Genomic DNA, 16802 nt, shown 5'->3' on the forward strand with positions numbered 1-16802 from the left:
GAAAGAGGTGCTGTGGGTGATCAGGCTCCATCATTATGGAAGAAAATGCTCGCCGAGACCCAGAGCGCGCAGAGGACTCCGGCGAGGAGTCCAACAGGGCCATCCTGCCTCTCCTCCAGCCACCTGGAAACCAGCAGTCCCACAGGATCACCAACTTTTACATCGACAATATTTTAAGACCGGACTTCGGCCGAAAGAGAAAAGATGGGACTTTGACCCGGGAGGGAGGCAACCTGGGACGCAGAGAGGAGCTGACAGGGAGAAGAGCTTCCAAAACTGGCAACCCGCAGCTGGGTGGAGCAGGAGCAGTAGAGGAGGAGGACGACTCTGGAGCATCCGACGACCAGCATCCGGACACTGATGCCAGGAAGGCCGAGCTGATAGACGGTGGTGATGTGGCTGTGAAGGGCCGAGGGGACGGCGGGGACCGATGCCGCAGCCCCCAGGCCAGCTCGGCCAATTCGGCCAAACAGATGCTGTGGCCGGCCTGGGTTTATTGTACCCGCTACTCAGACCGTCCGTCATCAGGTTGGTGGAAAAAAAAATGTTTCTCGGCCACTTTTCGGTAAATTGAAAGAAAAAAAAAGCCTTGTTCAGAGAGAGCGCTTCATTTCAGAGAGAGTGAAAGAAAGGGCTGAAGCCTCCTCTTTATTACAGGCTACAAAGAAAGCAAAAAGCACTGATTGCATTATTTCCAAGTTGAAAACTTCTTTAGGCAAATTTGATAGAAAAAAAGTGAAATAACATTTTATTTTCTGAGCTGTGCACCCCCCCAGTCCTACTTAATAGACATATCACTTGTAACAATTGACAAACCAATTATTGCACCATCAGAAGCACTATTATCTTGATTACTTCATACTTTCAATATTAAACATGATAGTAACATCCTTAGAATACACTCCAACATATTCTACGTCAAACAAACTACTTTCAATGCAAATTAGAAACTAACACGAGCTGCTTTTGGATGTAGTTTGATCTGAATTTGGCGTCGAAATAAGGATAAAGTGGACAGGAAGACATGGTGTTGTCGAAAAAGTCTTCTGAAAATAAAGCAAGAAATATAAATACGAGTCGAAAGTCAAATCAAAAAATATGGAGAAGTGAAGTAAAACCAAGTTTAACGCCATTGTTCCTCACTCTTCTTTGTTAATATTCCATTAGCATATTTTTGACAATGGGAGGGAGTCTAAAAAGTGGAGGGCCGTGTGTCCCACTAGAGATGGATTGGATGTTAAATGCAGAACAACACAACTTCAAAGCTTTTTCGCCCGCCAACAAAATATAAAAGCATATTTTTGCCATAATGTGTAGATTAAATCATTTGGTTTGAAGCATTTTGCGCACTTAATCCAGACAACTGTGAAGATTTTCTTTCATCACCGCATCGCTCTGTTGTGAAAAATGTTGCTTTATCACAGAGTTGAAAAAAAATATCAGGTTACTCCAAATAATCAGTGGAGTTTTTTTTTTCATCCAGCGTTTGTTTATTGGTACAGTGAGCGCGTGGTGCACTTGGACTTTTCTTTTGTCATGATTTTGAAATGTATTGAACTGTCATATAATGTTGCTAAAAACAACTAGCAGCCAAGTGGAGGAAATGTTGCAGCGATCGATCGAAGAAGCGTTTTGATGAGGTCAGAAACTTCAGTCTGAAATGTTGTTTTTTTGTTCTTGTACGAAACCTTAAAAAAAAAAAAAAAGTTTCCATCGTGGTCCAGGCCCTGGTTTATGGAAATGACCACAAAGGGCCTTCACAGAGGTCAAGAGGCTGCAGCTTCCCCCTGCATTACTAAACCTACGAAACTATAACTTCATGTAGATCAGTCAATTATTAAATAAATAAGATTCTAAAAAATGTTAGAATACGCAAAAATAGTTCATTGTTGTGAAACTAAACGCAGCCTCCCAGCTAATGGACCTATAACATGTCTGATTTATAGAGGAACTGTTGGATGGCACAGTGGATTTAGGCCTGTTGTATTTTTACACATTACAAAGCTCAGATATATTTTTACCGCCATTCATATTCATTTACCTTTTGACTTGGTCATGATAGAAACGTCTAAATATTATAATGGAGGGAAAAAAAGGGTTATCGCGTCCTTTTTTAGGAAATTACTTTTAAAAAACGTAGTTCCTATGGTAACAGAAAGGGAAAGAGGCGCCTAACTCCCCCATCCTCCATCCTATCCTAACCCCACCCCCCATCTGCACCCTCCTCCTCCTCCTCCTCCTCCTCCACCCGTCCTCACACTGTTTGTGCTGCAGAGCTGGAGCTGTAGGACATGCAGCCACCATGCAGCCTGCTGGGTTGCTGCTCCATACTATTACAGAATACAGAATACTCTTTATTTAGTTTTCATTTGCATTTGTGGTTGGAATGAAAAGTGTATTATGAGATACTGAATATTTTAAAAATCGTCAGTATCTCAGAATATCCTGTAAGAATTGACGTGACGTCACACACTCTTTTGAAATATTTAATCATCACAGGTGATTACAAGTGCAACAAAATAGTAAAGTATCATTAAAGAAATGAACAAGTAGACAATTCCACTCTGAATAAGAAAAGTTGCTCAAATGCTTCTATAACAACTAGTAGCTGTGTGTTTCTTACCTTGAGGTTGTTTTCTAGCACCGTGGCAGTGGGTCATGTGGTCCAGACACCACCACGAGCCCCTGAGAGGTCATTGACAAGGTTCAGATGATTTCATTCCTAATGTTTGAACACGCACGTCTACATGATGGAACAAACATGGGCCTAGTTAGAAACATTTTCTGTTGACTTGTCAGGATCATTTGTTATTAACCGTGTCCACGCTTGTAGCTTAAATCTGATTTTAAATCACGAGAAAGCTCAAAACTGACCCTAACCGCTGGCTGTGATTTTTTGTCTCCAACCCGACCCCCACCCCCCTTCCACCCAAGGGCCCAGATCACGTAAACCAAAGAAGGCGCCGACCCCGAGTAAAGATGACAAGCGGCCCCGGACGGCCTTCACCGCGGAGCAGCTCCACCGTTTAAAGACTGAGTTCCAGAACAACCGCTACCTGACGGAGCAGCGGAGGCAGAGCCTGGCCCGGGAACTGGGCCTCAACGAGTCTCAGATCAAAATCTGGTTTCAGAACAAACGGGCCAAAATCAAGAAAGCCTCTGGGAATAAAAACTCTCTGGCGCTGCATCTCATGGCACAGGGACTGTACAACCACTCCACGGCCAAGGACGGCAAGTCGGACAGCGAGTAGAGGAGACACGGGGAGGGGAGGGGGGATCTGAACCATGCAATAAAATCACTTCAATACCAGCATTCATATTTAAGCTCAACCAGAGACGATATTCTGCTATTTTGTTTGTCTTTTGATGTGAGGAATAAGTGTGTGTGTGTGTGTGTGTGTGTGTGTGTGTACAGGCTACGTGTCCTCAGGGCTGTTAAAACGATGATCCAAGTCAAAGATAGTGCTGCGTTCACGTTACAGGCAGAAGTTGGGAATTTCCATGATGTAGGCTACACCTGTTACAACCCACCACAACTTCTGTGCATTCTAGAGGTCCAATTCGAAAACAATAGCAGCCTGAATACGGATACTAATAACCTCTTAAAATGTATTGTTCCTATTGCGCCAGTTAGTTATGGGTCTGACAACGTCTGCCAAGTAGGCTTCACTTCCTGTTGGACACTTTTAAGGGTCACCTTCCAAAATTGCTAGTCAAAGATTGGGAAAATAGAAGCCTACAGAATATTTGTCTTGAGCAGGTGAAAACATTTGTTAGCTAGTGTGCTAGCCTACCCCAATATCAGGCTGTACCATTTTCCTTTAGTAGGCTTCGGGCTATAGGCTAGTTTACGTTTGCTAAAGGCCTAAAACGTGTATTTTAATATGATTAAGACAAAGTTCATACTTAAGGGCTATTTTTTAAAAAAAAATGCAACAATGTTAAATGTGATTGTGTGCAACAACATTACTTTTAACGGAGGTGTAGGAAAGATAAGATTATCCCAGAAACCCGAGTTGTCTGTCACTAGCATGCTAATTTTCCCAGTGAAAAAAATAACGAGACTTATGGAACCCAGTTTTGTTCCAGGTCCAAGTATGAGAGTCAAAACGAGGCTTTGTAAAATATCAACATGAGTATCTATGTATCCTTGCTGGAGTTCTGCCCTCCAACATCAAATCCAGGCTGATGAATGAATCCTAAAGTAAGTGGGATCAGTTCTCCTACACACATTTAACAGCTAATTGAATAGAAGCGGCGGACAGAAGGTCAACTAAGATGGACCAAGTATAGAGAAAACATGTCTTTGATGTTTTTTTGGAGGCGGGAAAAAAAGTGAGTCAAGAACATCCAATCTGAGCTGAGAACGTGACGCGGCGCGAGGACAGCCGTCACGCGCACCGCGGCCCTGTGTGTCCCGTCAGGCGGAACTGTTGTGTCTGATCAACTGTGTGATGATGAAAACTATATGCTGAAATCCAAAGAGTTTTTTTCTGCTGCATTCTGGGAACTGTGAATTGAGAAAATAGCCTTATTTGTGTTCTCTGTGTTTTGTATTTTCTGACTTTATTGGCTATTTTTTCCGCTCTTTTCTTCTTCTTCGCTCTTCCTTACTGTGTTATGTCGGCGTACTGTAGTGAATATTGACCTGCAGTGTGGAAGTAGCCTATACAGCCTTCTCAGGGTGCCAAACTGAAATTCGGCGCCCCCCCCAAAATTTGGGAATGTAACGACACATTTTATATCTGGAATTAAAGTTCTACTTTAGAAGCTGTCTGGTGAACAGTGTTTAATAATAAAATATATTTTCACATAAGAATTGGCATTGAGACCGCACGCAGCTGAACAAGTCCATTCCATTCTTGATTTGAATTTGCCTCATTTTGGATCAGGCATTAAGATCGAAACTTTGTTTTATTTCTTATTTTCTATTGAGAACTAGGGCACCACTTATTTAGCTGAAACCCCTTTAAACAAGTCACATTCAGCCCCATAAAGCCAGGCTATGATCAGCATGGGACATTCATTTCATTCATCTCTAACCTTCTGCTGATTTTGGCATCGCACCCTCCGGCCAAATCATGGACCTATAGCCTAGTGTAGGTTATACTCATGTACATCCACGAATGTTCAAGGACATAGGCAAAGTTTTATTTGTTTTTTAGCAAAGACCATTTTATTCCTATTTATAATAAAGTGAGCATCTATAGCCATGTGGAGATGGGGCTCTGGAGCGTTTACATAACTTATTTTTCCTGCAATAACTTTACTTTTTTAATGCAACATCTGAAAAGGCCTTTGCTGGGTTTAATTAAAGAGGATCCAAACCAAATCGTGGTCTTACGATGCTGTGAATGTTTTTTTTTTTTATTTCTCTACTGTGTTATAGAAAATCAGTTTTCTTGCATTCAATTACAAACCTGGACAAGCTTTTGCCTTAAAAGTGATGTAAATATAACCTAAAAAAAATATTTACAGTGTTATAAAGAAAGAGCAGCTGTTTTCTATATCGCAAATGGGATTTTGACATCAGGATTAAAAAAAATAAATAAATAAATAATGAACTCATTTAGTTATTGTTTTCCTCCCAGCTCAAGTTCTCTTTTTTATATGATCCTATATGTAAATAATTTATATCATAATGGTGTGATGGTAAATAAACGACAACAATGCAAAACTGATGGTTCAGAAGTTTATTTGGTTGTATCACACGAAATAATAAAATAAATACAAAATAAATAAAAAAAGCTCAATAAACAAGGAAAAATCCACATGGCTGAAATATTTGGTTTTATATTTTGCTGTGAAGTGGATGTGATGAGTCTGCGGGTGCTTTTATTGAAATATCTTGGCAATGATTAACATAACAATCAGAGGGCTGAGGACGGCAGACACAACACAGAGGACACTTCTAGTCTGCAGTTTCACTTCATCCTCAACATTAAATACATACACCTGCAGAAAAAAAGGCCGCACAACACAAGTCACATAACTCACGGTTTTTCTGCACAGTTCATTGCATTATTTCTGTCCACACAGTGTCTTGTAACGATACGCAGTTATTTTAATTTTCTTTATCAGCTAAAAGTATGAGTGCCCATCACACATAATCATGACATAATATTGGTTCTTGACCACATTAAAAAACAAAAAACAAAAAAAAAACTTAATCTAACTTTGGTGCAACTTTTAAGTGCATGGAGCACGCATGGAGTCATTTGATATGAAAATGAGGTCTAACAGAGATTTATAAGACCATATTAAAGAGGAATTACATTTTTGAAACTATCAATTTGGAGCTCCCTCCATGCTCTTGAAATAATAATAATAATAAATACAAAATAAAAATACAGATTAAAGTTAAATGAGATCCAAAATAAAAGTGAATAAAACACAATAAGTGTCCTTCTACAGGCAGGAAGTAGAGGTGGAATGTAAGATGTGCAAATTGGGCTGTGCTGAGCAATAATGAGATGTGCAAAAGTGTGTACAAATATATAATCATGCAGATAGTGTATGGATAAATATATGCAGTATATGGTAAAAGCAAAAACAGTAATAGTAATAAAGTATGCCATACTTAGATTCACAAGTATTTAATTGCTGGTCTTGACAATTTTGGGACCACATTCCAGAAACATTTGAGAAACTTTGTGCTTCATTACTGTAAAGTAGTGAGGTTAATAGTGATCAAATTCCTGGAAGTTTCTCATCCTGATATCAGCACTCTGAATCTCAGAACATCCTGATAGGGAATTGTATGAGCAGTCTGAGCTACATCAGTTGACCTCTTTGCTTTTTGATGAAGAAAAGGCATTCTGATCTTAATGATGACTACAGGGCTGAATCTACAGGATTTATCTTATGTGTAATTCTACCCATAAACATATCACCACTGTACATTAAAACTATATCTCCAAAACATCAATCTATCAGGAAGAAAGATAATCAGCATCATTTAAAGCTAGGTGACTGCTTTTCTATATAATCCAACAGGGTTTAAACCAGCACCTCAACCCAAAGGAGCAGTAATCCTTCAGCTGGTATGAAAACAGAAAAATCACCCAACACCAACAGTTTTAATTGGACATCAACAACATGCAAGCTATAGTAATGTAGGAGGCATCTCTGAAAATCAATCAAACTGTGATGGAAGAGATGAGAGTTTCTCTGGTGAATTCTCTCTAATCAGTCCAGCACAATCTGAAACACTCTGGAATATGAACAGAAGCGGTTATTGAGGAATGATCCAAGAATACGAAGGCGTCAGTGAAGTCAGTTCATATGAATTAGTTGACAGCAGTTTGCTCAATAGGACAAGTCTACAGTAAACTTGTACAAATACAAGTTTCTCAAAAAGACTGAACAAAGACAAAGGAGAAGAGTTCTGGTAGTATACTGTAACTACACCTATAACCTTACACATGAACTCCCTGGATGAAGTCATTTGAAAGTTATTGTGACTGCCAGACAGTGAACCTGGATTATTTTTTACAACTAAGGTACCAAAACAAGCCAGTACCAAGCAAACTATGTGATCTTTGATAATATGTATGTCATTTACAAGAGGTTATTCAGTCCATTTTTGAATTCTCTTTATACATATAAACTGGCTTCTTGTCTTGTGTAAATGACAAAGAATTGCCAAAAATACTGATAGTTTTGTTGTGTTCCACCAACACTTACAGGTGAAATTTGAAAGCTACAAGTCAATTAGTCATTACTTCGATTAGTACCTTCACATTGTTCTGATCAGTTTGTCTATAAGCTTGTGACTCAGTGTAGAAAGGTCTGCAACACCACACATTAAACCTCGTAGGTTAAAAGATACACAACTTAGGACCGACTCATGAAAAACGAAAAACGCAAACCAACAACACCTCCTCCTCCTCCTCCTCCTCGCAACTGATCCTGCAACCAAAATAACCACCAACGTCACTCTGAAATCTCAGAATTTCACACACTGTCCATTCACTTCTGTTTGCTGTTTACCTGAACATCTGAACGAAGTGGAAACACAGCTGAGGAAAAGTAAACAGAGAGGAAGAAAGAAGTATGGAGAGCAGAAAGAGATCCATCAATAAAAAGGCAGAGAGTTATCTGTGACTCCTCCATTGGCAGCGGCAGCAGCATTGACCTGGGCTCTGTGAATGGCTGCAGAAGCCCTCATCTGCATTTCCTTTCTTAGCTGGCTTGTATGTGGAAGTAACGCCCAACGGTCGCTGACTTGATGAGCTGAGCTACTCTTGACTTGGGAGAAGAAAGGGGGGAAAAAGCTGCGAGCTGGGTTTCTATGCACAGTCCGGGGCTGTCAGTCCAAGGGTTGTGGGAGGAGGGAAGGGGGAGGTAGAGGAGGGGTGGGAGTGAAATCGCCAGAGAACCTGGAAGAAGGTCAAAATGCTTTGGGTGTCCATGCAAATAGCAGTAGGTGACTACACTACAGCCAAGAATGGTGAGAAATGGACATATTTTTCCTTACTGGTTCCCACTGTGGACATCATGGGATATTCCAAGACTTCCTGGAACTAAATGAGAGGACTTAATGGAGCTAAATTGTTAAATTGATATTTTTTTACATATCAAAATAAGACACTTTTTAAATAACCTTTTCTCAAATTTCTTCCTCTCACAGTACCTGATTCAAAACTTTCTCATTAGTCTCCAAATATCAAAAATGTTCATGTTTAAGCTCTAATAAGATGGCCTGAATGATCAAACCATCTGAAATGAAACCCAGACTGGCTCCCAATGTGGTCATGATGTAAAAAAAATCCAATATTTTGAAACAAACAAAAAAGTTCATTATTGGTATAAGAACATTCTGCTCGGTCTTTCCTGCTCTTTTGCCAAACAATTTGATACTGGATGATTCTGTGCAGCCCTGGATTACAATCAATGACAATGTTTTGTAACGTTCAATGCCAACATTTTAAAAATGATTATTTTCTTCATTATTAATGTATGGCTTCTACGGTATGGTTAAGCTTAGGGAAAGATTATGGTTATGTTTTTAAAAAAGCAAAAATATATTGCCGGTTTCGCGACTGGATGCAAACCTTGACGGTGCTGCATCCCTATCCACCGCCCCGACCTTAAGGGCTGGATGTGCTCCAAAAATGGACGCACACTGCAAATGTGTCACATGGTACATTAGGTATCTGGGCAAATCCGTTGGTGAGGATGGGTTCTAATACCACCTACTCTGTCACCAGTAGCAGTGCAATGGGTCTGCTCGTTGGATTGTTGTTTTCGGAAAATTACAAATCGGAATCGTTGGACACAGCAGCCCTGGTGAGAATGCTGTTCCACAAGCACTGCGTTTGAAGCATACTGACCCTTACAATTTGTGCTCTACATGCAGTAGAGGCAGAAAATAGACACAGTATTTGTATATAGCAGTACACTGAACATTGGCATATAGCATATAGCATACATTGGCATATAGCGGTACACTGAACATTGGCATTGGACTTAAATCGGGATCAGCAGAATCCCCCAGTAAACACAGAATTCCTAGTTACTTGGCTTTGGGTTTCAGTCCAGTTTTCACTAGCTCAAAGATATGGTTTTACTTTGACAGACTCTCAAAAACATCTAATTTTTCTGGTGTTTTATTAAGCTCTGTGTAGATTTGAATCTGTGTTAAATTAGACTCACCTCACATAGTTTCAGGAATGATACACTTAATATGTGACAGGTCCTGCTATACACTACAGTCAATGTTTCCTTTGTATTTGTTAGAATATTCAGCCTGAGACACAAAAGGAATGAAAGAAGGATGCACTTTTCTTTTTTTTCTGCCATGGCTGGCTGGCCTTTGTACAAAACTGACAGAATCTCAATTCAAGGTCCATTTACCAGCTTTTTTAGAGCTTTCAACTGCATCTCATGGTCTTCATCAGCAAATGACACCGGTGAAGAATGGACCTTGAGTTGAGATTGTTTTGTCTCACATACTATCCCAAGGTCAAGAAAAACTTTAGGGCATCATTTGGAACACTGACGACATTCAACAGAAGTGCAAATTTGTGCTGAAAGTTAAAAACACCACTAATGTCACTACAAATGTCTGAACAAATGCTGCTAATTCTGTTGATTCCACCAATTAGATCTATTCCAACAAGTTAGACAGTCTAAAATCCATGTGGCTAAAAAATGACACATGGGAAAAGTGTTTCTTCACTGTCATGGCTATATAATCATTATAAGTCATTTTACGATGATCAGTCACAAAAACAAAAGCAACAACTCAACATGACAGGATCACAGATCTCTTAACTGCTGGAAATGACAAAAATCTATCAGCATGCACATGTCATGTTGTAAATATTCCAAAGTTGTAAATATACATTTCTCAAAAGATAACAGAGAAAGTAAAAACAAACCCCAAAGACTTGCTTGCCTGTTGAGACACCAGTCATAACATTTCAGCAACAGGTCCTGTTGTTTTATAATTCATTATCATAAAGGCGAAAAACATAAAAAACATCTTATTTATCCAAAGTTCATCCATCCCCTTGTCATAAACTTAACCTCTCCAACAGGCAGAGGCAAAGGGCAGACGAGCAGAGAAAAGAAAAGTACATATCAGTAAAGTATTGATGTCCCCTGTGTCTCCGTCACACAAAAGATGCCCCATCCAGTCCCCCTTCCCCCCACTGAGTAATTTAGCCATAGTTCTCTAAAACGCTTCCTAGTCAAACTTGGAATATGGAATGAAGGGGACGGGGGCTTTGTGGCGGAAATATAATTACGGCTGCTGAAAGCTGGGGAAGGTGGAGAATGGGGGATGACATCAGACCAATTTCACACCCGGGCCTCGGATGGCCAGGCCAAGCCTGGGCCTCGCCGCGCTACGCTGATCAAAGCCTGCTGCAGCCGCCCCAAAAGCCAAAAAAAAAGGGAGACTTAACTATGCTAATCTCCAGGACAAATATATTTTAATCTTGTTAGAATACAAGTTAATGCCGCAGCTCACTGACCAAACTTTATGCTATAAGGATACAAGAATACAAAATCACACTTTGTCTCAAGGAGTTTTTCCTTTCACCAAGTGAATGTTGAGTCTAGTGAGAAACAAGAGTTGAGGAATTATCAAGCAGTCATACCTTTGTTAACATCCTCTCCAGACACAGTAAGTACATAAGTGAGTAATAAAGTCACTGATAGACCTAGCTGTGGTATAGATTCTGTTATTAGCTACAATGATAAACCTGAACTGTGCTCTGCTCCATAATCATTATCCACATTCAGGTTATTTCTTCAAGTATTTCTCAGAAACAGAGCAAAATAAAATCTCATTAGCTGGCTACTCAGTATGATTCAGCACCTCATTTTTTATATCCAGTAGCAACATTCAGTGTCAATGCAGGACATGGTGTGTCCTTCATGTAGCGAGGCAGAAAGTAAGGGTGTGGAGGTCCGGGTGGTGGGTGGGTGTGTAGACTTCATGTGAAAGAGTGGAGTTTGCGTCCTATTACAGGCCTGATATCAATATTTGCTTTTTTTCACCATAACCACGATTTTTTCCAACCTCAACCAAAGTGTTTTTGCCATTCAGATACCGTAGGAAGCCAGAATCTTAAAAACATTGTCATTTATTGTAATCTGGGGTTTTGTCATCCAATATCCGCGCTCTTGTCTGGTGATAGGCTTTCTGAATGTCTCACTGCATCCACACTAAACAGGCTAATTTTGAAAATTTTGTTAAAGTGACCACGTCATTGTTTTCCAAAAGCTTCCACTCACAGTAAAAGTTGCAGTGAACACACTAAGATTCATCCACTCGGGGAACCATTTTTGAAAAGCTCCGTTTTGGAAAAACAACAGTTAAGTGTTTTCAGACTACTCTCAGTGAAGTAAAGCCAGGTTTTCTAACAAAGTTGATTTGCAAACAAAGATTTCAAGTCAAAATGTAATTATAAATGAGTATCTAAATATAAATATAAATGAATATAAATATTTGTAGTGTTGGTATATTAACAGGATAACCAACTAATTACTCACAGAGATACACTGGCTAGTATGACGACTGACACCATCAGACAGCAACAAACTGCTTATCCAGAGTTAATCTAACTGTGCACACACACCTACAGTATGTACAACAGGTCAAAGCTGAAGCAGGAAGTGGGTCTGAACTGTGAGATGTTTACAACAGGCACAATTTTTTATCATCTACCCTCATTTTCTCTTCCAAATAAATAGGGCTAACCTGGGGGTTTGTAGTTAGTTGTGGCAGTTTATTATAACTGATAGAAATGATGGATCAAACTACAGAACACAGTTTGTATGTGTGGACTGTGGAGTGGACTTCAACTATGGCCATATGAGATGTGTTTCAGGTAACAGAATGTGACATTCAACAGGAGTATACAGTATATGGCTCTGACTTTAAAATACATTGGTAGAACTAAAAGTCTAATTGTCAAACAATAAGCTGGTGGAAATTAGAAGTGAATGACTGTGAGGGTTGCCTGTCACTCTGTAGCCAGTCAGCACCTTGGTAACCCTTGATCTGTCAGGGGTGGAAGCTGGGCTCTCTGACATTTCCAGACAGGCAGCTAACACAATGAGCTTGTATGGGTCATACTGTGACTTCAATCCCTGGGCAGAGAGGAAACCCAAGCGGCAGGGAGGGAGGCAAAGACTTAGTGCTGTTGGTGCAGTCACAGGAAATAGATAGGAGGCTGTAGTAGAGAACTGGTATGGTGCAGAGTCATGTTTATGCTGCAGACTCTACAGTATCTCATTTTTTTCCTCCTTTCACATTAATGCTGTGTTAATCAATGACATAAGCAGGTGCAGTGCTTTGTAAGATGCAGAATTATAATGACTCATGGCTGAGAGGCACTGGTTAGACTGGGTCTGAAAATGTTCACAGCATTTTTATCCATAACTGGATGCTGAATTCAGACCATTATTGGTAGTTTTTATAGCACACTTGCATTACTTGCTACTCCTTTACTGCAAAGTACTTGAAAAGGAAGATAACAACGGATGAATCTCAACTTCTTCTTCTTTCCCGTTTATTTGGCTGGACAGGTGTAAAGACCGGAGGAGCAGGCGGCGGGCTGCTTACGGGCGTGTCTTCATTCATTTCTGGCTAATTGCTGGAGTGGAAAGGAGGCTCGTGCACGTGCGCCTAGTTCCATAATGACGTAGCAACGGCTTTATAAATGTGATGAAGAGAAAGCGTCTGTATACTTCTGTCTTTGTGCGTACACACAGTTTTAGAGTTTTCTGCATCTGACCTCAATCTGGGGCGCTTTGTTGCATGTCTCTCTCACTATCGACTCCAATAAAGTCTGAAACGCCCCAAAACAAAGCTTAAAACCATAGAGAACAGGTAAGATGAAAGAGCTAAAATCCGAACAGTCAACAAACATGTGAGACTAAACACACTAATAGACAGTTATTCTCTTTGTGTTTCTATAGTTAGGCTTTACAACTACAGACACTCATCTATGAGTCAAAGAAAGTTCTTTGTTGTTGGCAGTTTTTAAGCTGTCATGCCAGCTGTTCATAATAAAATCTAATAAGTCTGTCGATCTTAATCATTCTCAATGAATCATTTCATCCAGCAGGCTTGTTATGCCGGGACAGAAACGTCAAGATTGTTTTTTTTTAACATTAAATGCCAATGTTTTAAAAATTCTCCCTTTTTACGTTATCTGCACACGGCAACTATGGCATGGTTAAGTTTAGGGAAAGCTTGCGGTTATTAGATGCAAATGTTTATGGCAGATCTGTGATTTCGGTGTTTCGGGGTGTCCCACATGAAAGTCACCCACCATCCTCACAACCTCACCACATACAGGACACACTCATTTCTCAACGCTGGCTGTGAACATACATCATAAAGATAAAGATATTTCATCTACTGGTCTGATGTTCTTCCCCGAATGTGCCTGAATTTTTATATTACTTTTTTTTAAAATTAAATTTGAACTGTCTTTACCTGTTTATTAATCAAAATAAACACAACTAATGACAAGCTCATAGACTCAAGAAGAAATAAAATCTCACAATTAAAAACACCACCACCATTAAACCTTTCAAAATAATGCTCGACACTTTTTACAATCACTCTAATTTCCTACATAGAAATAATCCAACTCAGAAGCACCTTCACGGCCCAAAGTAAAAAAAACAGACAGACAGCTCTCAGCCAGAGGATAACCAGTGTAACCAGTGTATCATTTATTCGCGGAATAAAGACAAAAATGGCGTGCACCACTTAACATTTATAGAACTGTTTGCACGCTATTTTCCCTTTATAATTCAAAAATTGAAAATGTGCGCACGTGGATGAGCCTCATATATCATCCACCACACTCCCAACAATCAACCATCAATTGTCAATGCAAAACCCTCGTGAATATTGATTATATATGATGGCAGCTGTTAATGTAATCAGTTCAACAAATAAAACAATTACCGACATTTGATGAAGTGGTGAGAAATTGCAGCACACCGCAGGAGAATGGTATCGTGGAGGCATTTATAGTGTGTCTGATGAGACCACTCACTCAACCTTTAGCAAACAATGCGTTTAAAATGTAGCCTATGTGTTCACGGTTGATATGTGTGCAGGTGATGAAGAGGTGAGGTAGCTGGAGAAAGTAGAGAGTGTCCAGCGCGCGCTCAGTGCACCTTTTGCTCCCGAGCAGCACGGCAGCATAGACACGTGCTCACTGAGGCAATCCTGCATGGTGATCCCTGGTGAAATATGGACAGTGCTAAAAGATTTTGTGAAAACATACCTCAAGGTGAGGCAGTCTTTTCAGAGCCCTGCCACCTGATGTGTCCTGGCATCACCTGGCCAGTGTGGGCATCGTTTGGGGATGTGGTGATGTGGCACTCAATATTTCAATTATAGTTCAAAAATAAATCATAGCCTAGATGTAAAAGGTTTAGATATATCTTTTAAGATGGAGAGGTGCTTATGGAATAATAGGTGGCCTGAATGTTCATGACAAAGTTTGTAGCCTATGATTTATGGTTTGATATGAAGTTAAATGAAATGTGGGAGATGAATCATTATAAACTCTGACTTCAATTCACCACCTCGTCATCTGCTTCCCTTGTATCCAACATGTTGGTGCATCTGCCTCTGAGTTTCAGTACAGTTACGCACATTCTCCCATCAAGTTTGCTTTTATAAACCCCGACTTTTCTCTGGGAAATGGCGTAGTAGGCCTACGCATCTTTACAAGCCCGTTTTGTGCGTACTGCATGCACAGATTATAAATGAGAGCCCTGGGGATGTGCCACTCACTGGGAGTGGGGTTTAGAAAGAAGGGCTGTGTCTTGAGATTTCGGAACCCTGAATGAATCAGCGTTATTTTGCGTCATCAGAGAAAGGTTCAACTTTATGCAAAGATCTTCTGACGCAATGTGAGCGACGACCAGCGAGAGCCATTCACGCTGCTTCTGACTCCAGCTGACACCGAGTCCACCACACATACATGAAACAACTTTACACAAGATACAGGAGGAGCTGGTCGTCGCGGTCTCCGGTTTTTCTCTGACGTGACCTTAACAAACTATGTGTGGAAACAAATCACCGCCATTGTTGGTTCATTAGTAAGGCCTACGTCAGAAAACAACTGTCCAGTCAGGACGGAGTCCTACGTAAATGACGTGCTCAACGCAAAACACACAGAACAGATGCTGTCTCTATGTATTAGGGCTGCAACTACAACAACAACTTCTACCAACAGTTATTTTCATTATCGACTAATCTGTCGATTATTTTCTTGGTTAAATGATTAGTTGTTTGGTCCATAAATTGTCAGGAAATGGTGAAAAATGTCGATCACTGTTTCCAAAAGTCCAAAGTCAGTAGGCAGTGCCAGGACATCATGCAGAAGTCAGTAACGGTGGGTGGGGGTCAATAGCTGGTCCTCCTTAAACAGAATGGAGAATAGTTGGTCCATCTTAAAAGGTCAGTCCACCTTAAGTGAGCCTGGTCAGTTTCAGAACATGTTGCTGTCTTTTCAACCACTGAGCTGCTGACATGCTTGGCCTGGTAGTGGTTGGTAGTTAACGGTTTTGGTTGCTAGTAGTTACTGTCCAAAACATCATGATCTTGTTGAAGGTTAAATTTTGTCAGTGATAATTTTGGGGAAGTTAAGCTTCCCCTATCCTCTCAATAGTGCCGTCTATGGTTTACTGCAGAGCTGGGCCAGTGCACAACCAAACTAAGCACCTGCTTAGGGCCCCCAGCATGAGGGGGCCCCCAAGAGCTGACTCAGACTGTCTCAAAATGTGGGAATGCCCCTAAACTGTGGTACCATTGCAACAACAACCAGTAATAGGAACCCCCCCCCCTACCGTAACAGGCCCCATCTCATTGGTGTGTCTGTGAGTCACAGAGCTGCAAGTTTGTTTGCATTGACTAATGTTACGCAAAATAGAGAGGGATTATCTGTCTGGGAGTGAAAAAAGAGAGAAAGAAAGAGGAGGAAGAGAAGAGAAAGCAGGGCAGTGATAAGTGGAGCAGATAATGATGACTGATGATAAATGATTGATGATAGTAAATGGTAAGCCAAAAAGTTAGTTAGCAAATATACATGATGTCATGTAACATGTAGCCTAGCTAACGTTTGAGGAGTTGACAAGAACTTGACTAATGCTATCTAGCAAGCTAACAGAATTTATACAGAATATACTCCCAAACAGACACGTACATGGACAGCTGTGGACACAATGGACGTGTTGTAGTTCTCTTTATACTACTTTCTGGAGTCCGTTTGGAGGACGCATTCCGCACATACACAGTAGAAGTACAAGTAGGC

At 40.5% G+C, this 16802-nt stretch overlaps 1 protein-coding gene and 1 long non-coding RNA gene across 2 annotated transcripts in view; both read left to right on the top strand.

The window, feature by feature from the left end:
• Window positions 1-16802, top strand: part of LOC121909468 — a 567936-nt gene that overhangs the window by 367634 nt on the left and 183500 nt on the right. The gene's annotated exons all lie outside the window — the stretch shown is intronic.
• Window positions 36-3251, top strand: LOC121909448 (homeobox protein engrailed-2b-like). The gene is made up of 2 exons (XM_042430010.1): window positions 36-528; window positions 2935-3251. Exons 1-2 carry the CDS (start codon window positions 36-38, stop codon window positions 3249-3251), a joined length of 810 nt encoding a protein of 269 aa, XP_042285944.1.

The sequence above is a fragment of the Thunnus maccoyii genome, chromosome 12 (assembly GCF_910596095.1).
Source record: "Thunnus maccoyii chromosome 12, fThuMac1.1, whole genome shotgun sequence".
In the NCBI taxonomy this organism is placed as follows: Eukaryota; Metazoa; Chordata; class Actinopteri; order Scombriformes; family Scombridae; genus Thunnus; species Thunnus maccoyii.

Coding starts and splice junctions, on each gene's coding strand:
- LOC121909448 (XM_042430010.1), top strand. CDS start 36: ATGGAAGAAAATGCTCGCCGAGACCCAGAGCGCGCAGAGGACTCCGGC. Junction 529..2,934: donor CTCAGACCGTCCGTCATCAG/GTTGGTGGAAAA, acceptor CTTCCACCCAAG/GGCCCAGATCACGTAAACCA.